The 25,436-nt window shown below is 41.9% G+C and overlaps 1 protein-coding gene across 2 annotated transcripts in view; it reads left to right on the forward strand.

The window, feature by feature from the left end:
• FAF1 (Fas associated factor 1) overlaps positions 1-25,436 on the forward strand; it is a 320,478-nt gene that overhangs the window by 267,541 nt on the left and 27,501 nt on the right. For both annotated transcript variants that reach the window (XM_034778048.1, XM_034778049.1), the window contains 2 exons: positions 16,094-16,174; positions 17,453-17,530. In XM_034778048.1, coding sequence (XP_034633939.1) covers positions 16,094-16,174; positions 17,453-17,530 — 159 coding nt within the window. The remainder of the gene's footprint in view (positions 1-16,093; positions 16,175-17,452; positions 17,531-25,436) is intronic.

A 25,436-nucleotide genomic window follows, 5' to 3' on the forward strand; every position in this document is an offset into this window, starting at 1 on the left:
CTCCCAGTTCAGTCTTTTTTCCTCAGGTGTTTCCAAGAGTCCTCTTGTTTGGGGAGTGAAGACCAACAGATGTCACTCTCTGCCTTATATAGCTTTAGCATATGATAGGATTCCTTTGTTCCAAAACTTGGTTCCCAGACCGGTTTGTGGAAAAATACTGACTTCCCAAGATGGAGTCTAGGTCACATGCCCTTGCAGTGTTATATCAGCCGTTGCTTACAGGCAGACCAAAACGTTCACAGGAAGGTTAAGTTCTTTCAGGGTCCATTGTCTTTGCTGATGGGCCATCAGCCCTGTCTGGCTTCTTCATTGTTGTACCAGAAAGGCTAGCTGTGGGTGTAAGCACGATTGAAATACAGATACATATGTATCTGTCCCTAACTTTAGATACAAAAAGGATACTTGCATACCAATAGCATAATCATATTCAGCAAATCATAACTTTTCCAATAACACCTCATATGACTCATCTGGTACAAAATGCATCATAATGATGCCATAATTCTATCATCATAATATCACTGTGAAGGCACACACAACATGAAAGGATATCTTTTTCTCTCCCCCTCTTTCTCTCCTTTGTCTTCTCTTTTTGGGCCTGGCAAACTAAAATGAGGTACTTATCTATCTGGTAGATAGGGATGATGGGTCAGAATGACCCTATTGAAACAAGGAGGTGCATTTGGCACTTTCCTGCACAAGAGGAAGCGGCTGTGTCCCAAGGAAAGATTCAACTGTGCTTGTTCCCACCACCAGAGGGTGGTGGTTACACCAGAAGCAGTGTTAAGTTCTTTCAGAAGATCTGTAGGAACGATGCCAATGGACGCTACACTAGTGATGTCATGAACTAGTGCATACCATTGGCTGTCCTAGCTATGCCCCCTCCTCGGACCAGCACTACCACATCTGGAGATTAACTGTCACCTTTGGGCCCACCACAACCTTCCATGGAGGGTTTTCTGCTCTTGGGGGGCCCTGAACCAGAAACTGGCAGAAGCTGGCACAGTGTAGGCCAAGAAATCAATAGGCCTTTTCAGTAGACTGAACCTGATGGGGCTGCATGACATTCCTCAGTCCTCAAAGTACTGATCTGGGAAAAGCAAGAAAAAATTGTAATAATTTAATATGCCTTTTGTGTTTTGGGTGTGTACAGTGCTAAAAAGATATCTCCTCAGCTTCTTTGTTTACATTTGTTGGCTCTCAGTTTGATTGTTGACTGATCATTTCAGCATTGCATGAATGTCAAGAAGAGAGTCTGAATTTGTCACATATGAAACTAATGTGAAGAGATCCGTGATTAAATACTGGCATTAAAATGCAACACACCTGTTCTGAGCCTATCCTAAACATTTTTCCTTTCTTGCCTGAGGAGGAGACTTCTCAATGGATTACAGTAACACTTTTTGACAAGCTTATACTGGGTGGAGTTCCCATGTAATGACATGGCTCATTTGATGATATCTCAGTAATGCATTCTTTTTATTTTTGCTGTCAAAATTTATTACTGTAAAAGCATTGACTGTTACACAGCTGGTCCAACTTCTTCACATGTTATTTAAGTAACATTAGGTCTAACATAATGTTTATTTTTCTAGTTATGCAACATTAATGCTCTTGCTTTTGGATTAAACTTCAAGGTATATAGATTTTACCTACAATTGTTTGAAAAAGCACTTTATTTTTACAAATCCAAATTAAAATTTTCCATTCATTCTAAATTATCCTCCACTGACACTTCACTTTTACTTGCAAAAAAAGGATATCTGTCGAAGAACTTTTTTAATGGAAAAACTGTTGTAAAGACATTACAATTGACACTAAGCCTTGCCAAAGTGTGGAAATGCAAAGTCAAAGGCATTCATTTTGACCACAGGTCACACTTGTTTTCCCTAGTTATTGCTATGATCTGAATGGGAAATAGCAGGTTTGTTTTCTATGTAATTGCTGGATGGAGATTTGAATATACAAAAAAGAAGCCACAAATACACCCTAATTTCACAACAGAAGCTATTTATAAAAATATGTTTGTATCTCTGTTCATCCAGAAACTCTGTCTTTAAAACAATGATTCATTTGACCTAGAATAATATGTGCTATTTTCATAACTCTGTACTCAATCTCCCTACTTCAACATTACTACTCTCACAGGGAAAAAAAACTACCTGAATTGTAAATGGCAGTTTTCTGCATTAACTACAAGATCTGTGTCAAGGCTCCTTGCCCACTCTGAACTTTAGGGTACAGATGTGGGGGCCTGCATGAAAACTTCTAAGCTTAACTACCAGCTTAGATTTGGTCCGCTGCCACCACTCCCAATGTGCTAATTCCCTTCCCTGTGTAGCCTTGAGAGACTCTTCACCAATTCCCTGGTGAATACAGATCCAAACCTCTTGGATCTTAAAACAAGGAGAAATTAACCATCTCCCCTCCTTTCTCCCACCAACTCCTGGTGGATCAAGATCCAACCTCCTTGGATCTAAAAACAAGGAAAAATCAATCAGGTTCTTAAAAAGAAGGCTTTTAATTAAAGAAAAAGGTAAAAATCATCTCTGTAAAATCAGGATGGAAAATAACTTTACAGGGTAATCAAACTTAAAGAGCCCAGAAGACCCCCCTCTAGCCTTAGGTTCAAAGTTACAGCAAACAGAGGTAAACACCCTAGCAAAAGGTAGATTTACAAGTTGAGAAAACAAAGATAAAACTACCACGCCTTGCCTAGCTGTACTTACAAGTTTGAAATATGAGAGACTTGTTCAGAAAGATTTGGAGAGCATGGATTGATGTCTGGTCCCTCTTAGTCCCAAGAGTGAACGACCACCAAAACAAAGAGCACAAACAAAAGCCCTCCCCCCCCCAAGATTTTAAAGTATTTTGTCCCCTTATTGGTCCTTTGGGTCAGGTGTCAGCCAGGTTACCTGAGCTTCTTAACCCTTTACAGGTAAAAGGATTTTGGTGTCCCTGGCCAGGAGGGATTATAGTATGGTACACAGGAGGGCTGTTACCCTTCCCTTTATAGTTATGACAACCTGAAATTGTCAGTAGATACTCCCATGCTGCCGACCAGGTTGTAAGCCCCAGATCGTTAGGAGATTTAGACATTGCAGCATTCTGCATTGCAATGCCTAACTGATTTAGGAGCATACATTTCATTTTCAAAAGGGATTTAGGCACGTATAAAGCAAAATCCCATTGACAGTGAGATTTAGGATCCCATGCCTCACTCCCTTTTGAAAATAAGATTTACACTCCTAAACCAGTTGGATGTTGCAATGCTGAGTGCACCAACACCGAAATAAATACTTAAAAAATTCTGGTGCCAAATATCCAGGAGAAGTGGCTCTTGGGGATCCTTAATTTGTATTGTGTTTTTCCCAACTAATGCACAAAATTCAGCAGTTTGCAATGAGCCTTGCAGTCTCTGGTGTGAATAAGCGAGGTTCTACTATATTCCTTTTTCTTTATCTCTTCCCTCTTCCATTGTTTAGTCCTGTCTCCCCACCTTTACTCCCTGCGTTATTGCCCTTGCCAACGACTTATTTGGTTCTGATACCTTCAACACTCTAAAATGAACCATTGTCCACTTCTTTCTTCAGCAAACCCTTCTTTGGTGCTGCCAGCATAGTAACTACCTTCGCATATCTAACTGTCCCTTGTTCAGCAAAGTGCTCGAGAAAGGAGCCTTCTGTCATCTCGCCAGTCACTGTACACAACAGGATTCAATTTCAGCATTCGAAAACAACCTGACTGGGACAAATTTGGGTTTTTTCCTCCCCAGTGTAATGCTCTATAGTAAGTTTTGCTAAAGGATTTCTCTCCTTTTAATAAAAAAAAAAAAAAAGTACAGCAGCTCTGATATTTGAAAAGTCCATTTAAAACAAATGATCAACGCTAAATTGTGGTTTTGTCCTAGGTACCATTTATAGTGTAAGAATGTCATCTCAGTTGTCATATGAATGTCATAACATTGGCATCATTTCTGTGGTTCTTACATGCAAAATGCAATTTTGCATGCACTTTTATATCATATGCATTCCACACTATATGTGTCTAAGTTATACAATGTACAAATCTGTCATCTTCAGTGAATCAAACTAATGCCTTCATTGCACTGGTTTGTTTAGACAAACTGGGTGTTTTTCTTTCATACTCCCAGGAATAGCCTCAAGCATTTGTTGTAGTTAACTTCAGGAGTGGTTCAGTGAAATGAAGATTTTATTTCGAATAAACTTTCAGCATTTGTAAATGCCACTTTCTGGCTTACGTTCCCAGAGACAGCGCTGCAGGTTCTGCTGCCCTGTGCAAACATGCAAATCTCCAACTCATAGTCATCTGCTCAAGTTTTGCTGTCCTGAAGGATTGGTTGTGATTACTCCTTCTTCCTTTATGATAGAACTGACCCTGCTGGACAATCCATGAAGTAAGGTCTGGCACAACTCACTAAGGTAACTCCATGCAAGATCTAGCGTTAAATCCTGACCACCTACATAACAGGCCACAGGACTGCCAAAGTTAGATGGAAAACTCCACAGCATTAAGGCATGCTGATTTTCCACCAAATCATCCCATCAAAGGAGCAGAGTTTGCTATCCCGTGTAATTGGAAGGACTATAGGAATTGCTATTCCAGATCAGACCAGAAATCCACCTAGACCTGTCTCTAACAATGGCTGCTAACAGATGCTTCAGAGGAAGGTGCCAGAAACACTGCAGTGGACAATTACAGAATTATTCTCATAGGGAAAGTTTCTTCCTGACTCTGCCTGTCACTTTGTGGTTGGCTTATGCCCACAAGCATCTTTTCTAAAAGTATTTATTATTTTTTATCCTGTCTAGTTTAACTTTGGGTGTTCTCATCTATATAATGTCTAATTCTTTTTCCGATTCCTGCTGATCGGTTTGTCTCCAAAATCTTGTAACATTGAGTTCCATAGATTAAATATGTATTGTGTGAAAAAATATTTCCTTTTAAATTTGTTGCCTTTCAGTTTCGTTAATATCCCCTTGTTCTCGTATTATGAAAAAGAGTAAACAGGAACACACTATGTAATTTCTCTAGAGTCTTCATTAATTTGGTATAATTCTATTATTTCTCTTATTTGCTGCCTCTTTAAAATGAACAGTCCTGTTTTTTTTCAATCTCTGTTCATATGGAAATCTTTCCAGACTTCTAATTTTTACCTGTGGCTGAACTGCTTCTACTTCTGTTAAATCCTTTCTTGAGGTGGGGTGACCAGAACCAAAAGCACCATTCTGTGTTGGAATGTACCCAGGATTTATATAGTGGCATTACACTGTTTTCAGTATTTTTTCTAACCAATTCCTTATGCACCCTAACACTTGTTTTGCCTTTTGGACCAACATGGCACACTGAACAGATGTTTTCCCTGAGCTGTCCACGGTGGCGCTCAGGTTTTTTCCTAAGTGGCTGCAGTTCATTGAAAAACAGATAGGCCTTCTGGCCCTGTCAATTATCCAGTACCCATAAGGGTGGATCTTGAGGCATCCATGGAGAGCTGGGGCAATCATGTGGAGTCCCATTGTCTCCATTCTGCTGCTTCCTAGATCTGCATTCACCATGGCAGCACGACTCCTTTAAATGTGAGTACCTCCGACTCTTTCCCATTAGGGGTGGGGGACTGGCAGCATGGAGCAGGCCTCCACGGGAGCTGACAAGTTCTTTTTCATTTCAACAGCTCCAAATTCCTTCAGTTCGACTCATTGGCTGTTTGCTCCAATCTCTCTCCACCCCTTGCCCTCACAGCCCCTACTCTTCTAGCCTAAGCCTCCATGCTTCTGCCCCTCCTTTTCTTCCTCTCTTCTCCCTCAATGTCCCCATTCCCTTCTTTCTACCCTCTCCTCTCTCTCCCACTCATATGTTGTTGTTTTTTTAAGAATGGGGTACTAACCACCCCTTACTGATCACTTGGCTTGTAGATTGTCTCTCCCCGCCCCCTTTGTCTTGCCTGTTCAGATTATAAATTCATCAGGGTAAGAATGGGGGCTTCCTTTTTTGCTGAAGTCAATGGAAGTCATGTGAGCTCATCCTAAAGCAGAATTTAGCTGTAAAAAGGTACTTGTATGAGCAAAGGCTGTTTTGTTTTGTTGGTTTCATTCAGTTTCTTTGTATGTAAATCCATCCTCATTTGCCTGGATTTTCCTTTGCTGCATACAAAATGAAGTGCCTGCTCTGACTTGTGTAAGAACAGTAGAAGAACCTTGATCCAAATGAATGACTCTTTTATGAATACTGTTGTTATTAGGTTTTCTTTCTGCAACGCAATGGGGCTTTCTTTGTATTGCAGAAGCTTTTTATAGGATAAGAGAATATATTTTCTCTTGAGAGATCTTCATAAAAGAATCTTGGGGGAGTAATACTGTTCAGTTCTCCATGAAAGAAGGGTAACTTAATGTAAAATATTAGAGTTAACTTTTACTTGAGCTTAAAAGTAAGACAGATATTTTCATCCACTTCTTATTTGGTTTTTACTTAATTTTTTATTGTATTTTATTTACTAAAAAGAAGACAAGCTAATATTATCCCAGCCATGCCTGGGATAATAGCTGCAATCTCACTATCCCTTCAGTATTTTAAAAGGACTTCCTTCCACGTAAGCTGTCAATTAACAATCTTGTTATATCATCATTCTGACACCAAATGGAAGTATAATGGCTTTTTGACATTGGATGATGTAACATTTCTGAGTGACAACTGAACAATGAGAAATTCCAGCAGCTGTACTTTATATTCGAATGATTAGCTTTGTGAATTGTACTATAATTTCCTCCCAATCTACTCGTGTATAGTCAGAGCTATTACACTTGTTTCATACAATTATTATTTTATTTTCAGAGAAAAGGTTTGCTTTCCACAATTTTTGTGGCATCTCAAGCACCGCTGCTTTTCTTCACTTGATAGATACATACATACATACGTACACATGCTTATAATATATAATACTATATATTTCATATGTCTGCTTACATAATGTGTGTGTATATTATATGAATGGTAATAGTAATGATCTCCGGTATGATTAAGATCATGTTTAAGACCTTGTTCACACATTATGCTTTTTGAACCAGTGCAAGATAAACTGTCAGTATCCTAATTTTGCTAGCAGCCTTAAGTGAACAATATTGTTAGACTGCTGTCAAGGAGGTGAAATGTCACTTGCTGTCCATTGACTTGTGAAGCGCTCAGCAAGTGTAGCTTGAAAAACTGAATTTATTTAGTTGTGATGCAAAATGGAATCATGCTTCCATAATAAAATAAACTTTAAAAATATGATATTAAAGCAAAGTGTTTGAAAAGTGTAATCATTGCTGTTTGTGGAACTTCATGCTCCACCATAATAGTGAACGGAACAAAACTTTTCTTAAAAATTCAAACTGATGTGGGAAAAAGTATATAGCTACTAAGTGAATCATTGAAAAATATTAGTGTGTGGTTTTCAGTTTTGCTAACAAGAAAAATCTGATTTTCAGCTTTACAAAATAGTAAAATATGCTCATTAAAATAATTGCACAGGAATTTACAGCCAAATTCTGCACAGCTCCCATTGATTTCAGCAGGTATTGAGTACATGTAATTGAGACCAGAATTTGGTCATTAGCCAAGATTTTTAAATGGTGTACACATTAATACACTTTGAGCAAATTTATTAAAAATTGTAGTTCTCAAAAATTCAGCAATTTTTAATTGAAATAACATAATGTATTCATACTTTGACCTTACAAAACTTACCTTTGTTTTTAAAAATTGATGCCTTTTTTCTCATAATTTTCAATCTGCAAAAACAATTTGGATGTGACTGAATGCTCAGGTAGTCCTAAATACAGCTATATTGTGCAGACCTGACCCAGAGTCCCACATCTCACAGCTCTATAATGCTGAGAGAAATATCCACTGCTCGAAAGCAGAAGCCACGGGGTTCTTATTTCACCTCCTCTACTAACTGGTGTTAATATATTTGTGCAATTTGTAACATTGTTATTATTGACCAAGGCCTCCTATACCTACTCTAGGAAGCAGGCAAGTAGATTCCCCCACTCCACCCCCAGTTTTTATTTTTTAACAAATAAGGTTGCATGAGGTATCTTCTGGAAGAGCTGGAAATACAACCAAGGTCTCTGATATGAAAGAGCTAAGTTTCACCCACTTTGCTCCACCGCCTTTCAGAATGATTGAGCCAAATATATGTGCTTGGCTGTGCACTTCAGGATATGGGCATTTACCTATAAAATTAATAATGAAACTTGACTCACTTGCACTCTTATTAATATCTAACTCATGTTCTGTTTCTCAGGCACTAGTAGGAAATTATTTGATTTTGCAGCAGTAAAAGAAGGATATTATTTGATTTTTCTCTTTTAAGAAACAACTGGGTTTTTTACCTTTATTAGTATTTTTTTATTATATAAACTATGGTTTGTATAATTTTATAACGATACCTTGTGTCATTGGACTGGAACTCAGAAAATGTGAGTTTAATAGCCAGCTCTGCCCCAGATTTTCTGCGTGACTTTCGGCAAAACATGATCCATCTGTGCCTGAATTCCAACGTAAATTGGGGTCTCACAAGGCAGTTCTCAACTAACGTACTTTTTCTTTGATAGATGAAAAAAATCATATAAGATTGTTGGTTTACAGGCATAGTAACACAACTAATCATTTTCTTTACTTTCTGCACCCTTTCACCATTACACATTGGTAGCTCCTTTGACAAGTGTTTTCTTCTGGTCCTCTCATTACATTGTCATGTCTCTTTTGTTTTTGTTTTCTGGCAACAGTGAGTCATCCTCACTGCTTTGTGTGATGTCTTTGGAGGAGAGACTTGACTAGAGTAGTGAACTACATTTAAAATTAAAAGAACACAATATACAATATTGAAAATTTATCCAGGGTGTAACTGCGAACCAGAAAAGTATTATAGCTTTGCCAGAATACCTCCTGACTTGTTTGTTCTTGCAAAGTAGTAGTAAAATCAACTATAGCAGTGGTTTTCAACCTTTTTTTACCCAGGGACCCCTCAACTTAAATAGACAAACCTGCAAACCTCCAACCAGATGCAACGTGTAGGGTGGGCCACCTGCCTCCACAGTTTTCTGCCTTCCATTTGGCCCTGCTCTCTGAGGTGCTGATGTAGCAGGGCAGAGAAGTGGTGTGTCTCCTTGACTAGCTGCTGCTTGCTCGTGGAGTCAGTGGCTGTGAAGCAACCCCTTCTGATGGCAGGGGGAGATCTCTTTCTGCAGTGATGCCGCAATTTTTGGTTGCGGCCCACCCCCAACCCAGACAGGCTGGGTGGCTCGCTGAGGTGAGTCAGGGGGTGGAAGTGGCGCTCCCTCTCCAAGCCCCACCTAGGGTTGAAGCCCAGTTTATTTGGTGGACACCCTGAAACCTGCTTGTGGCCCCTCAGGGGGCCCCGGACACCTCGTTGAGAGTCAGTGGACTATAGCATAGCACAAATATATACATAGAAACATTTTATTTGATTACATCTCTTTCCTAGCTAAAAAGTCTAGATGCTAGTGCTATCTAGTCTACCTAGGAATTTGACTTTAAGATCAAAGTATGAACAGTAGTACTTGGTCTCTGCCGTGTAATTGTTTACCTCTAGATTTAGGTTTAGCTATGGGATTTCACATCTTTCTATCAGGATCAGCCAGTCATGCATAATAAATCTTTACATTCCTGATATCCTTTTCATAACCGATCCTCTATGAGGATGTTCACTGCCAAGAATAGGAGGAAATAAGCCATTAGGAAAATGCTTGAAACTCATATCAGAATGCTTGAAAAAGAACCTATAGTGTCAACCTTTTTGGAAGTTCTTCCCTCTCATCCAGAAGACATAATTTAAAGCAATAGGTACTGTGCTCCATTTGAAAGAATTATTCAATATTCTGTTAAATAAGTCATAGTTTGCTGTAAGTAAATGGATTCCATCTTCAGCACAAATAATTGTTTGTGAATGTTGTTTCCTGTTCTTTTTTCTTTGGCAGTTTTAAAATGCAAAATAAGAATCAATGTAGTACACCTCTACCCCAATATAACGCTGTCCTCAGGAGCCCAAAAATCTTACTGCGTTATAGGTGAAACGACGTTATATCGAACTTGCTTTGATCCGCCGGAGCGCGCAGCCCCGCCCCCCTGGAGCGCTGCTTTACTGCGTTATATCCGAATTCGTGTTCTATTGGGGGGTCGTGTTATATCAGGGTAGAGGTGTATTTCTTACCAAAGTTCTGGTTTGGGATTTGGCATTTGTGGTGAGAGTTTTAGTAGACAGTTTTTTTTACAAACTTGAAACCTGCCTTTAGTTAACTTTTTGACTTTGAGTAAGTAGTCTAATGGAATTACATTGTTAAGTTATGGTCTCCTCTTCTGAGAAAAGAAAGAAGCAGTAGTTTGCACCTGACCTTTCAGTTTTCCCTAAGGTACCACTGGACTTTGGAGTGACCTTTGAAATTCAGTTAGAGTTTGATGTACCAAGTTGCAAAAAATGAAAGTTAAAAAGGTTCTCTCTCTGAAACAAATATTAGGAAGGTTTTCAAAATGCCTCTCTTCCCCCAGACTATCTGTGACTTGTCTTCTCTCAATAAGCTAGTTTGTGACCATTCTGTTTCTCACAATCTTAAGGTGAATTTGTGATATACATAAGGGAGTCCTCAATATGGCAAAAGAAGAGTGTTCTGCTTTCCATTATGACCCACTCTTCAAGAAGAGAAGGGAATCGCTTCTGTAATGTTCAAGAGACCTTCTTCCCTTTTGAGTAAAGTACGTCACCTGTTTAATTCTTTGAGGGACCCCCAATAACTGAACATCCCACTTGTCTCATCGAGGTTCTTCTTGTTTGGGTTTACCTTCATGTGTCCTTGTGTGTCAGAAGCACAGCATACTAGGGCTTCTAAGGAGCAAAAGTCAGGAAGGGTAGGATGGAAACAGGTTATTCACAATGGCTAGAATCCTTGTTCATGGCTGCAAATATTACTGTTGTAACTACAGTTCAATCCTTCTCAGCAAACTGATGGTTTCAAGCGTCTTCTGTTAATCAAATGTAAAAAATGGAAGACTATAGAAAAGGCCTTGGTCCCACATTTATAAAGAAAAATAGTTCACTGTAAAATGATTTTGTTACACTCAAATTGGGGGTTGGTTACCTTTTTTTTGTAATTGTGTCTGCTTCTTGCTGGTGTATGATAATGTAGAGTTCTTTTAACTGCTGATACATTAGAGTTTTGTTTGAGGTACTTCTTGGCATGTTTGCATGACATAATAATTACAGTTATAATTCAGACCTCTCCAATAATCGCATTTCAAACTGAATAGTTGCCAAATGTTCTTGAGAAAGGGAAAGGCCTAGGAAAAAAATGATCAATTTGCAAAATTGTTCCCTTATGTACAGGAAAACTAGTAGATAAACAGGAACATTAATAGAATATACTTTAAAAATATATGATATATAAATTATTAGGCATTGAGTTTTCATTTCTATTAAATATAGGGAACAAATTATTACTGCTTAAATGCTCCCGCAGGGTATGTCTACACTAGGAAATTAGGTTGAATTTGTAGAAGTCGATCTTTAGAAAGCAATTTTATATAGTCGATCGTGTATGTCCCCACTAAGCGCAGTAGGTCGGCGGACTGCGTCCTCAATACCGTGGCTAGCATCGACTCATGGAGTGGTGCACCGTGGGTAGCTATCCCACAGTTCCCGCAGTCTCTGCCGCCCATTGGAATTCTGGGTTAAGCTCCCAATGCCTGATGGGGCAAAAACATTGTCACAGGTGGTTTTGGGTACATGGCATCAGTCGCTCCTCCCTCAGTGAAAGCAATGGCAGACAATCGTTTCGCGCATTTTTTCCGTGCAGACGCCATACCACAGCAAGCATGGAGCCTGCTCAGCTCAGCTCACCATCACCGCTGCTGTTGTGTCCTGGAAGCTGCTGGCAGCAGACGGTGCAGTAGGTCTGCAAACCATCGTCATCCACCGCTTCCACTGCAACCCTGCTCTCCTGCTGTTGTAAATAAACTCAGTCTCAATTGAGTAAATGATGACTGAGCTCAGTAGAGTAAATGAGCTCAGTCATCCACCGCTTCTGCTGCAACTCTGCTCTCCTGGTGCCGTGAATCCACTTCACAGGTCCTCTCATCGTTCGGTATAAATATCTATTCTCTTGGCATCTGTCGTCATCCACCGCTTCCGCTGCAACTCCAGAACCAGAACCTACAAAAGCAGGCGAGGAGGTGATGACAGTGCCATCACGATAGTGATGAGGACATAGACACAGACTTCTCTCAAAGCACGGGCCCTGGCAATTTTGACAACATGGTGGTAATGGGACAGGTTCACGCCGTGGAACGCCGATTCTGGGCCTGGGAAACAAGCACAGACCGGTGGGACCGCATCGTGTTGCAGGTCTGGGACAAGTCCCAGTGGCTGCGAAACTTTTGCATGCGTTAGGGCATTTTGATGGAACTTTGTGACTTGCTTTCCCCTGCCCTGAAGTGCAAGAATACCAAGATGAGCAGCCCTCACAATTGAGAAGCGAGTGGCAATAGCCCTCTGGAAGCTTGCAATGCCGGACAGCTACCGGTCAGTCGGGAATCAATTTGGAGTGGGTAAATCTACTGTGGGGGCTGCTGTGATCCAAGTAGCCAACGCAATCACTGAGCTGCTATCAAGGGTAGTCACTCTGGGAAATGTGCAAGTCATAGTGGATGGCTTTGCTGCAGTGGGATTCCCTAACTGTGGTGGGGCGACAGACGGAATGCATATCCCTATCTTGGGACCGGACCACCTTGCAGCCAGTACATAAACCGAAAGGGGTACTTTTCAACGGTGCTGCAAGCATTGGTGGATCACAAGGGACATTTCACCGACATCAACGTGGGATGGCCGGGAAAGGTACATGACGCTCGCATCTTCAGGAACTCTAGTCTGTTTGAACAGCTGCAGGAAGGGACTTACTTCCCAGACCAGAAAATAATTGTTGGGACATTGAGATGCCTATAGTTATCCTTGGGGACCCAGCCTACCCCTTAATGCCATGACTCATGAAGCCATACACAGGCACCCTGGACAGTAGTAAGGAGCTGTTCAACTATAGGCTGAGCAAGTGCAGAATGATGGTAGAATGTGCATTTGGACATTTAAAAGCGCACTGGCGCAGTTTACTGACTCGGTTATACCTCAACTAAACCAATATTCCCATTGTTATTTCTGCTTGCTGTGTGCTCCACAATATCTGTGAGAGTAAGGCAGAGACGTTTATGGAGGAGTGGGAGGTTGAGGCAAATCGCCTGGCCGCTGATTACGCGCAGTCAGACACCAGGGCAATTAGAAGAGCACAGCAGGGCTCCTTAATTTTCACGTGGCACTGCTGCAGGCCCCTGGTGTAGCCTCTGTCCATCATGCCCTTGGAGTTTTTTTTCAAATATTTTGGCATTTCGTCTTTTGGAACAGAGTTCTGATAGCACGGATTCACCTCCCCAAACAGCAATCAGATCCAGTACTTCCCGTTCGGTCCATGCTGGAGCTCTTTTTCGATTCTGAGACTCCATGGTCACCTGCGCTGATGAGCTCTGCGTGGTCACCTGTGCTGATCAGCTCGCCATGCTGGTCAAACAGGAAATGAAATTCAAAAGTTTCCGGGGTTTTTCCTGTCTACCTGGCCAGTGTATCTGAGTTGAGCGCTGTCCAGCGATCACAGTGGAGCACTCTGGGATAGTCCTGGAGGCCAATACCGTCTAATTGCATCCACACTACCCCAAATTTGACCTGGCGATGTCGATTTGAGCGCTAATCCCCTCATCGGGGAGGAGTACAGAAATCTATTTTAAGAGCTCTTTAAGTCGACAAAAACGGCTCTGTCGTGTGGACGGGTGCAGGGTTAAATCGATCTAACGCTGCTAAATTTGACCTAAACTCAGTGCAGACCAGGGCTCAGAAATGTCGGTTTTGTTAGCTAGGGTGACTGGCCATTAGGTGTTAATAGGGCTAAGCTCCACCAATCATGTCATAGCTGTAAAATAGGGTTGTACTGCAGAGTGCACTATTACCTGCTGCTACTGGGGAGCTTCTGGTGGGGCTGGAGCTGCTCCAGCCTCTGTAAACTGTAGAGGAAAGAAGGACATAGCAGAAAATGCTGGATTTGGTTGAGCTGGCCCCAAAGAAGCAGAGTACAGAGGTATATGAACAAGCTCCCTGCAGCCTCCAGCTCTTGGAGACCATGTAGTGCTTAGGCTCCAGGCAGCAGAGGAGGCACGATGCAGGGAATACAGAGATACGTTTCCTGCTGCTTCTGTTTCTGCTTTTCCAGTCCCAGTAACAAGTAGGGATGATTTCTGGGTTATGGGAATGTGGGGGCTCCTGAGTATGGTGGTGGTGGGCCATGGATTGAAAGAGGAAGAGTTCTGAGTCCCTCAAACTATTGCCCAATTTCTCTTCTCCCATTCACCTCCAAAATCATTGAGCCTGATGTCTACAACTACTCTCTGGTGTTTTTCTTCCAATTCTGTTCTTGACTATTTCCAATCTGGTGTCCATTATCTATTCACCTGGGAAATCACTGTAATGATCTGTTCCTGGTCAAAACTGTAGGCCTAGACTCCATCCTTACCCTACTTGACCTCTTGGTGACTTTTGACACCACTGACCACTCCCGACTTCTTGAAATTTTGTATTTAATTGGCTTTTATAACTCTGTCCTCTCATGGTTCTTCTATCTCTCTGATCGTTCTTTTACTGTCTCATTAGGTGGGTCATCCTCCTCCCCTCTCCCCCTTTCTATGGGTTGCCCTCCAGAGTTTATCCTTTGTGCCCTCTCCACTTGTCTCTTTACACCCTCTTTCTAGGTGCTCTTATCCACAAGCGTGGTTTTAACTACCATCTTTATGCTGATGACTCACCAATCTACCTCTCTACTGATGAGCTATTTTCTTTCATCCAGTCTAGTATGTTGGCCTGTCTTTTTGACATCTTTGTAAATGTCCAATCATTATCTTCAGCTCAGCATGACCAGAACTGTGCTCTTGACCTTTCCCCCCAAGTTCTCCTCTTATCCCCCTTTTCTGTATCACCATGGAAAATACCATGAAGGTTGCAGTAGCCAAGACTTGAAATGATAAGGTTGTGGAAGAGAGTTTTGGCTGTGTGGACAAAGAGCCAAGACCAGATTTTAAAAGATATTTTGTAACAAAAAGCAGTAAGATATAGCAATGGCCTGAATATGTGGGTCCAGTGAGAGGGTCGAATCAAAGATGATACCCAGGGTTGCAGGCCTGAGTCACTGGGAGAATGATGGTGGTATGCACAGTGAAGGAGAAGGGTGGGCTCCTTTTCCTACTCCTTTCCTCTACATCTCTACTTCCAATTGAAGAAATTACAATCCATGTAACTAACCAAGCTGGGCCAGTTCTTCGGCAGGTTCATTTCCAAAGTTCTTCACTCTACTGTCTGTTTGTGCCTTTAGATTGAAAGCCCTTCAGGGCAGGAATTGGTTCTTTTCTATGTTTGTACAGAACAACGGGGATTGGGGCCTTTGGCGATTCCATAACATTAATATTTAATAATAACGAGCCTGGGGTGGAACCTGTTGAAGGCAAAGGGATTTTTACCTGATGAAGGAGTTGGGAACAGACCCTTCTCTTGTAGGTTAAAATGGTGGGACTAGCCAGTGCCTGATGCCAACTTCATTGGACAGTGAACAGCCAATCCAGTGTCTGAAATTTAAAATTCATTTCCTGAGGACATCTTTTCCAAACCTACAATTTATTTAAACATAGATAATTATATATTTATAATGGACCAATTTAAACACTGCATCAGGCAGATCATATTTGTTCTCTCTCTCTCTCTCACACATGCACGCTCATATATACAGACACACACATGCGCATGCACACATATGTATATATAAAAACCTAAAGTTTACCTTGAATCACTTTTGTGGGCCTCTATTGCAAGCAGAAGCAGAAGTAATGCAACCAAATTACTATTAAAACATTTGGTCTAAAGAGTGCTAGTGAGTATAGAAGAAACACAATATTGGTCTATTAATAATTTGTTGGTTGTTTTTTTATTTTATTTTAGGATGAACGTGAGGCCAGAGAGAATGTGAAGAGAGAACAGGATGAAGCTTACCGCATTTCACTAGAAGCTGATAGAGCAAAGGTGTGTGCATAGTGAAGAATATCCCCTGCTGAGTTGGGAAATAATTTCATGAATACCAGGACATGCATGTCCTCACAATGGATGAAATTCACCCAGCTGTGGAGAACCACACAACTTCAGCCCCATGTAGGGCTCTGCTTCCCTACACACCAAGGAAAACTCCTTACCAGCCACACAGGCCAGCATACAAAGCCACATTGTGGGAGAGGCCACAGATTTATATTTACACTGATCCAGTGGCTCCAGTAGCCCACACAACTGACATGCAGGGTCTGTGGTAACAATTCCAATCAAGAGACTGGAATAGTGGCCATGGGGGCTGTGAGGCAGGCCTGCTCTGGGTTCCGGTGCGGGAGTCACCTGGCCATCTGTTCTGCACTCCCCCCTCATGGAACATGAGTACTCAGAGTGAGTTTCACCTTGTGTGACTAGGAATTCTTCATGGGTAGTTGCGTCTGCTCAGCACAGTAGTTTATGTAGCTGAAGTTTGGAAATTCTCAGAATATGTGTTGCTCATTAAGCACACGTTTTATGTGGTGCACCGATGAGGACGTACACAGTGTTCAGATGACTGTTTTTATTATTGCGGACTGGGGGGTTCACATAGCTTTATCATATCATTTAAATATGGCACATGCACATACTGGCCAAAAAGCTTGACCTGTGTAACAATGCTCCCTTTGGCCTTATGACTAGGATCCACTGCGGGATTAATTTAATATGTGATATGCTCTCTGTCAAGGAGCCTCTATCCTGTCCTTGCAAGGAGATGACTTGATCTAAGAGGCCTTTTCCATCTCTAACTACTGGATCTATATACAAGATACCGATTTTGAATAAAAACTTGTGTAGTTATTCGCAAATTTTGTATTATTCTATTGTTCCTTTATGTTCCTATTCTTGCTCCAGAATTAAGGGGCTTGTGTTCTTCTCCCCATCTGCATTCAGAGGGAAACGTGCATCCACCAAAGAGCAGGAGGGGAGGATACCACCTTTGTGGCATGCTCCCCTTCAGCCCCAATCTTTCAGAAGCTCCTCCCAGTCTGAGGCTGTATTAATGCACAATGTTTCCCCTACTGTTTGTGGAACCCGGTGTGACAGCTGAAGTCTGCCCCTTGTCTCTGGCAGAAACCACTCCTACCCCAGCAGAAAAAGAAATATTTGTGGAGTTTCCTTTCCTTCATGTGGGTAATGAAATTTGTTGCACAGGGCTATGGGCTGTCCCGCTTAGCTGTCAATTGAATGTAAATGTGACTATTGTTTCTTTCTCTTGAATAGAGGGAAGCACAAGAGAGAGAACAAGCAGAGCAGTTTCGTTTGGAGCAGATTCGAAAAGAACAGGAGGAAGAACGTGAGGTGGGACACTTTGCCTTTTGGGGCAATTTCTAGAGTTTGTGTTGTGGGATACCTGGCAACCATCACTCAGAGCTGACTAAGATTTTTGTGTGGGCATTCAATACCTATGACATACTTTAATCTAACATGGATAACGTTTATAGATCGTTTTACTCTATTGAGTACAACATGGTTTTATGGCTTTTCCACTAACTATTCTGTCTCATATTATCTGCTGCTGTTCCACTATCCTTGGGCAAGTCTGAAGCGCACTCTGCCTCAGTTTCCTTGTTTGTTACATAGATAACCTACTTCTCAAGGGCCTCATGAGGTCTCACTCCTCATCTTTGATAAAGTGAGGGTTTGTATGCATTTAGGTCTATTAGCACTTTGATCACTGTACTAAATAATCATCACACCCCTAGTGGAAGGGAGATTAATATTAGTGTCCTCATTTTACACAGGAGGGGTATTGACTGGGTCTGAGAAGTTAAGTGACTTGACAATAGAATCATAGAATCGTAGGACTGGAAGGGCCTCAATAGGTCATCTAGTCCAGTCCCCTGTGCTCAAGACAGGACTAAGCAATAACTAGACTGTCCCTGACAGGTGTTTGTCCAACCTGTTCTTAAAAAGTTCCAGTGATGGAGATTCCACAACCTCCCTAGACAATGTGTCCCAGTGCCTAACTACCCTCACAAGAAGTTTTTCCTAATCTTCAATTTAAACCTCCCTTGCTGCAGTTTAAGCCACAGAGGGTGTCAGCATTAGAGCTGGGATTAGAATGCAAGAGTGCTGTACTCTCAATCCTTGCATTATGAACTGGGCTATGCTATTGAGCTAGACCAAGCCAGTCCATTGGTTGACTGGCAGGACTAGTTTAGCGGCATGCAGCTGGGAGAAATCTTACGATAGTTTTGGCTCTATCCACTGCAGACCAAATGACATCATTCTATCGCCACAAATTGGGCTGGAGTACCCCCCCCCCCAATTTAGAGGGATCTTTGGCAGTTGGTTTCATGGATCCTAGGGCCAACTATGAGTAGCTGCAAGGAAGACAATGATTAATCTGTGAGTTTTAGGAAAAATCACAGTGACAGTCTCTCAGCCCTAGTGATCAGTTAACGTTGGTTCATATAATAAATATTTTATACACCTACATTTTATTATTTTATATGGAAAAGAACATACTTTTTAAACTATAAAACATGAGATTAGCATTCACATTTTGAGTTACTTAAATTAGGATTCCTGTGTCTGAAGCCCCAAACATTGTCTTTGCAGATTCCATTTTTTAAAACAGAGTATCTCAGGTTGCTTTTCATTTTATGGATGGATTTCTTCAATTTTGTTTTCAAATATCTTGGAGGCTAGTCAGCACTATGAACAAATGGGTTGCATAATTTAATTTGGGGAATGAAGCCTTTTTTAATGTTAAGATAAAACTAACCCAAAGCCCACAAAAATCCCAATTATTTTCTTTGTACTACTAATATAATTTTTAAATGGCCAATCAAATTTATCCTGAAACTTCTTTTAAAGAAAAGAAACCTTTAGTCTCTGACTAAGACCTTAAATGTCAAAGTCTGTCCCCTCAAAACCAAGGTAACAATGAAAATTCAAAAACCCTGTCACAATAATGATGCAAACTCTCCATTGTGATTAAATATAGTGGCTGCAAGGGAAACTAATGAGGTTAAACATCAGAAAAATTAGGAGGTAAAAAGAGCAAAGCAAAATGAATGAATCTAACTTTTCAGAATGTTTCTCAAAGCACACTGCTAATGAGAAATATATATGTGTTATGCCATAAAGCCACAGTTTTGTTTACAAATCCAAGTCAATGAAGTACAGCACTCGTTCTTGCTGAACCAATAGCTAATCCCTTGTTACACCCATTCGGGTACAAGGGCCACAAAAGAGGGCAAATCAACCCTGTAAGAGGCATTGATGCGTACCTGAGCACAGCCCCAAACTGGCCCCTCTCCAGGAAGCATCTCATGGGAACAACTTGTTAATTTGTGAGATATGAGCCATCATACAAGTGTGCTCCATTCCCTTAGTCTGAGTGGATGGATAAACCAGATTACTGTTCCCCAAATGCAATTGCAGTGTGAAGAGTTTGAAAGCACAGGTGTCTAGCAGAGATTCTGCAGGATCTAATCCAGAATGCCCAACTTTCCTGCTGCATACGGTCAGACTCAGCAGTGTAATTGTTTGTCAGACTGTGCCACAAGTGTCCTGTTCCCCAGTTCCCCAGTAAAAGCTTGTTATGGGGATTCTATGGGGTTTCACAAATAGTCCATTGTCCCAATCTGTTTTGTCCAAAGTGTGATCTCCCAGTACATTGTAATTCCTGCATGCTAAAACAGTCCTAGTGCAACATGTACAAAGTTATGCACACAGCAGTAATTTTTTCTTCTTCTTTATCTCCAGACAAATGTATACCATAGTGATAAAAGAAGGGATAGTGCACATCCGCTTCTCCCCCCCACTCCCAAAAACTGTACACAAGACTCTCAGTCCTTAGAGGAGTTCTGGTGAAATAAACAGAATCATAGCTCAGCTAGCTATGTCATCAACCGCTGTGTGTGGTTAAAACAGCTGCCATGTAGTACCCAAAAGAAAACTGCATGTCAGTGGCTGATGAAACGCTCCCTATGTTTATCCATTCTTCAGAGGGGTGAGATGGAGCTAAGTCAGTTAATGATTAAAAAGAGCTTTGAGATCCTTGGATGAGACTTTCAAATTAAAAGTGCTATAGATGTGCAAATTTAAAGGGTGAAATGCTGGCCCCATTGAAGCCAGTGGGCGTTTTGCCATTGATTTCAGTGGGCCTAGAATTTCACCCATCATTAACAAGTACCTTATTAATACTAAGCATTGATATATCTGCATCCTTGTGGGGTGTGTTTGTTTGCTAATGCTATATATTTATATAACCCAAGATACTTTCCCATCTTTTTCTGTTCATTGATATAATTTTCTTGATCTGACTCTCTTCTTTTGGCAGACATTTGAAATCTGGTATTGTTTTTATTTAATTTTCCAGATGATTAAAGTCTGTGGAACTGGTAAAATCCTGTTTAAATTGCATCCTTTCCTTTCTTTTTTTTTGTTTTTTTGTTTTTTTTTGTTTGTTTTTGTTTTGTTTTGTTTTGTTTTTTCTGCCCTCAAGTAGGTTTTTAAATGTATATTTGGTGACATTTTAGTACTGTGTACTTTTCTGATATACTGCAAAATATAAAGTTGGTAACCAACACAATTTTCTATTCTCTAAGACAAACTTGACAAGCAAATTGTGTCAACAATTCACCTTGCATACATCTTTTTTTGACCAAGATAAATGCATCCAAGAACCTGAAATATTTAAGTGCTTCCAGAACTTTTAAACCATGTTATATTGTGAATACAGTAACTCCTCACTTAGTTGTCCCGGTTAATGTTACGTTGCTGATCAATTAGAGAACATGCTCGTTTAAAGCTGCGCAATGCTCCCTTATAACGTTGTTTGGCAGCTGCCTGCTTTGTCCACTGCTTGCAGGAAGAGCAGCCCATTGCAGCTGGCTGGTGGGGGCTTGGAACCAGGGTGGACCGGCAGCCCCCCATCAGCTCCCTGCTCCCCTAAGTTCCCTGTGCTGCAGCCGCCCAGTAGGCTATCAATTGCCGGCAGTTCAGCTGTCCTCCCCTCACTGCCATGTGCTGCTCCTGCCCTCTGCCTTGGAGCTGCTCCCGGGAGCCTCCGGCCTGCTGTGCGGGGGAGAGGGGGGGGGGGGTTAATGTCAGGGTTTCCCCCTGCTCCCCGCTTATCCCATCTCCACAGAGCAGGGGGGAGACTCGACAGGGCTCAGGATGGAGGGAGCTTGCTGGCTGCAGCTGCTGTCTCAACTTCCTGATATACTTAAAAAGGCAATGTACTTAGAATGCTCAGCGTACTTAAAGGGACAGTGCATCTCTCTCTCTCACACACAGGATGTGTCTCTGTCTGCCATGCTGTCTGTCCTTCCTCTGTTCATGCTGCCCTGTAGAGTGTGAGGCTCCATTAACAACGTGTTAACCCTTGAGGGCTCAGCCGAATGCTAGTTCATCATTTAGCAGCAAGGCATTCCCTGGGAAATATCCCTCCCTCTTCCACCCTCTAACTTCACCACCTCAACCAAGCTTCACAATCATCATTGCTGTATACAGTATTAAATTGTTTGTTTAAAACTTATACTGGGTGTATACACATATATGATATAGTTTTTTGTCTGGTGGAAAAAAAAATTCCCTGGAACCTAACCTCCCGCCCTCTTTTATATTAATTCTTATGGGGAAATCGGATTCGCTTAACATTGTTTTGCTTAAAGTCGCATTTTTCAGGAACAGAACTACAACGTTAAGCGAGGAGTTACTGTAGTTCATTTAGTCAGAACTACAGTATTAAGTGTTTTGCATGGGATGCTCCACCTTTTCTCTACAATGTACAGTAGAACTTGCTGTACTCTTACCTCCTGTTGCTACCAAAAGTCGAGAATGGGAATTAAGGTAAGAGACCATTAGAGGGAAACTAGAGGAGTATTGCAGAAAATAGGAATGTGAGAATTCTGTTGTGAATAATTAACAGGTTGTATTCTGTAAAGTTATTAGCAATTGAACTCACGTAAACTAGTATTGTAGCAGACTGTTGAGAAATTGCCTTGCTTATCTTCTAATTCATGTAATTAGTGTGTTTTCTTTCTCTCTTTAAAAGTAATTGTGCACACATAGAAACAATAATTCCCTTCCGCTGCATTGTGCTTACTACCCTGCCTTTTCTAATACAATGGCCTTTTGGAAACTGTTTTCTTACATAAAAGCAGCAAAACCAGTCCCTGATTAAAACTATACCTGGGCTTCCTTGTTTTAATACAAACTGCAATAATGAAAAGAATAGGATCTGTTTGCTTAGCCAAACAAAAGAGATTTTAACAATGCTGTTTACTAACACTGCCCATGTTCAAGTGTACGGATTATCTATAGTCTGTTGTTCTGTAACAGTGTTTGCTTACATAAGGGGCTTTATGTTCAGTTCCATATATTTGAAATCTGGCTATTGATCTATTCACATACTGAACATCCTTTTTTTAGCAACAAAATTCAGCTTGCTTGTTCAGGCCCAAGAGTTGCTAATGTTATCCAGCTCATAATTGTTTTCTAACTTGGTTCACTGGTGTGGAATATCCATTGTATATTGTCATTTTATGTTGAAGCCTTGGAGACTGGTTACTTTGGGGAGCTACGTATTCTTTGCACAAAGAAAAGAGCTCTAATGAGCTACTGTTGTTTATTTTTCTGTAATATAATTGATTGAGTTCAGTAAATAATGTAGCATCTGTTATTATACTATGTGGGGAAATGTCAAAACAGAAGGATAGTAAGCAGGTGGTTGAGGAAGGAGAGAAAGGAAATAGAATCTATTTAATTATATTATTTAAAATATAATCTCATAGCAGACACATAAACATGAATTTGAGCCACAAGGATGTTAAAAAACTCTTAGATTCACACAGAAAGTGCCTGGGATTGCAAAAACCCATGTGAAGCTCTATGTATAATTATTTATATTGAGATATAATTTCCCCCAATGTCTGCATGTAAGAAGCAGATTGTTTAAATGATCTTGTACCCTTGCCTCTGCCTCATTCTGTCCCTTTAATGTAATTCATTTCCCTCACTAAATGACTATGGGGAAGATTTTCAAAGACACAAATGGCAATTGAGTGTCTAACTCCCATTGAAAATCAATGGGAACTAAGCACTTAACTGCCTTTGAAAAATCTTTCTCTTTGTGCCTTTTTTCCCCCCAATTATTACTGTAAAGATTTTTACCAACAGGTACCTTAGTGTAGGCTCCTTTAGAACATCAGGCCAAACTAATTTAGCAGGCATCTTCTTTTGAAAATCCTGGCCACAGGATTCATGTTGTACTACAGGGGTGGGCAAACTACGGCCCGCAGGCTGGATCTGGCCCCTCAGAGCTTTGGATCTGGCCCGTGGGATTGCCCCCCATGGCGCCGCGGGCCCGTGCAGCTCTCAGAAGCGGCCCTTGGGCAGGGGGGCAGAAGGCTCCACATGCATTGGCGGCCATTGGGAGCTTCAGGGGAGGTACCTGGAGGCGCGGCAAGGGGAGCACACACAGAGCCCTCTGTCCCCTCTCCCTCAGGGGCCGCAGTGCTTCCTGGAGCGGTGCGGGGCCAGGGCAGGCATGCAGGCAGGGCCAGCTTTAGGCCAATTCCCCCGAATTGGGCCCCGCGCCTAAGAGGGCCCTGCACCCTAAAGAAGAGCGCCTAACTTAGGCGCCTTTTTGATTTTTACTCACTCAGTGGCGGTTTGGGTCTCCGTCAGCATTTTGGCGGTGGGGTCCTTCAGTGCCGCGGAAGACCCAGAGTGAGTGAAGGACCCGCCGCCGAAGTGCTGCCGAAGACCCGGACCGCCGCCGGGTATTCGAATCGGGCCCCGCACTTCCTAAAGCCAGCCCTGCATGCAGGGAGCCTGCCCTGGCCCCGGTGTGCACCGCTGCCACCCCGGAGCCGCTTTATATAAGCAGCGCCAGGCCGGAACTCGAACCCCTCCTGCATCCCCCCCCAACTCCCTGCCCTAAGATCCCTGCCTGCACCTCGCACCCCTCCTGCACCCCAACCCCTGCCCTGAGCCCCCTCCCACAGTCCACACCCCTGCCCTGAGCCCCCTCCTGCACTCCAACCCTCTTCCCTGAGCCCTCTCATACTCCCCGCACCCCTCCTCTGCCCCAATCCCATGCCCTGACCCCCTTCCTAACTCCGCACTCCCTCCTGCACCCCAAACTCTTGCCCCGGCCCTGCATACAATTTCCCCACCCAGACGTGGCCCTCGGCCCAAAAAGTTTGCCCACCACTATTATACTAGCTCCTGGAAGCCCTGGTCAGGATTGTGGCCAAGAACAAATACACAGGTAGCTATAATTCCTGCCCCAAAGAGCTACCATCTAAGGAGACATGCAACATATAGAGCGTGAATAAGGCGGCAATCAAATATATATAGGTTTTAGATACATGTTTACATTTGCTTACTTTTATAAAAACGGCCATACTGGGTCAGACCAAAGTATCTAGCCCAGTAGCCTGTCTTCCAACAGTGGCTAATGCCAGGTGCCCCAGAGGGAATGAACAGAACAGGTAATCAACAAGTGATCCATCCCGTTGCCTATTCCCAGCTTCTGGCAAACAGAGGCTAGGGACACCATCCCTGCCCATCCCTGACTAATAGCCATTTATGGACCTATCCTCCATGAATTTATCTAGTTATTTTTTTAACCCTGTTATAGTCTTGGCCTTCACAACATCCTCTGGCAAAGAGTTCCACAGGTTGACTGTGCGTCGTGTGAAAAAATGTCCTTTTTTTTGTTTTAAACCTGCTGCCTATTAATTTCATTTGGTGACCCCTAGTTCTTGTGTTATGAGAAGGAGTAAATAACACTTCCTTATTTACTTTCTCCAACCAGTCATGGTTTTATAGACCTCTATCATATCCCCCCTTAGTCATCTTTTTTCCAAGCTGAAAAGTTCCAGTCTTATTAATCTCTCCTCATATGGCAGACACTCCATACCCCTAAGCATTTTTCTTTCCCTTTTCTGAATCTTTTCCAATTCTAATATATCTTTTTTGAGATGGGGCAACCACATCTGCACGCAGTATTCAAGATGTGGGCATACCATGGACTTATATAGAGGCAATATGATATTTTCTGTCTTATTATATATCCCTTTCTTAATGATGCCCAACATTCTGTTCACTTTTTTGATTGCCGCTGCACGTTGAGTGGATGTTTTCAGAGAACTATCCACAATGACTCCAAGATTTTTCTTGAGTAGCAACAGCTAATTTAGACCCCATCATTTCATATGTATAGTTGGGATTATGTTTTCCA

This window comes from Trachemys scripta, chromosome 8 (assembly GCF_013100865.1).
Source record: "Trachemys scripta elegans isolate TJP31775 chromosome 8, CAS_Tse_1.0, whole genome shotgun sequence".
In the NCBI taxonomy this organism is placed as follows: Eukaryota; Metazoa; Chordata; order Testudines; family Emydidae; genus Trachemys; species Trachemys scripta.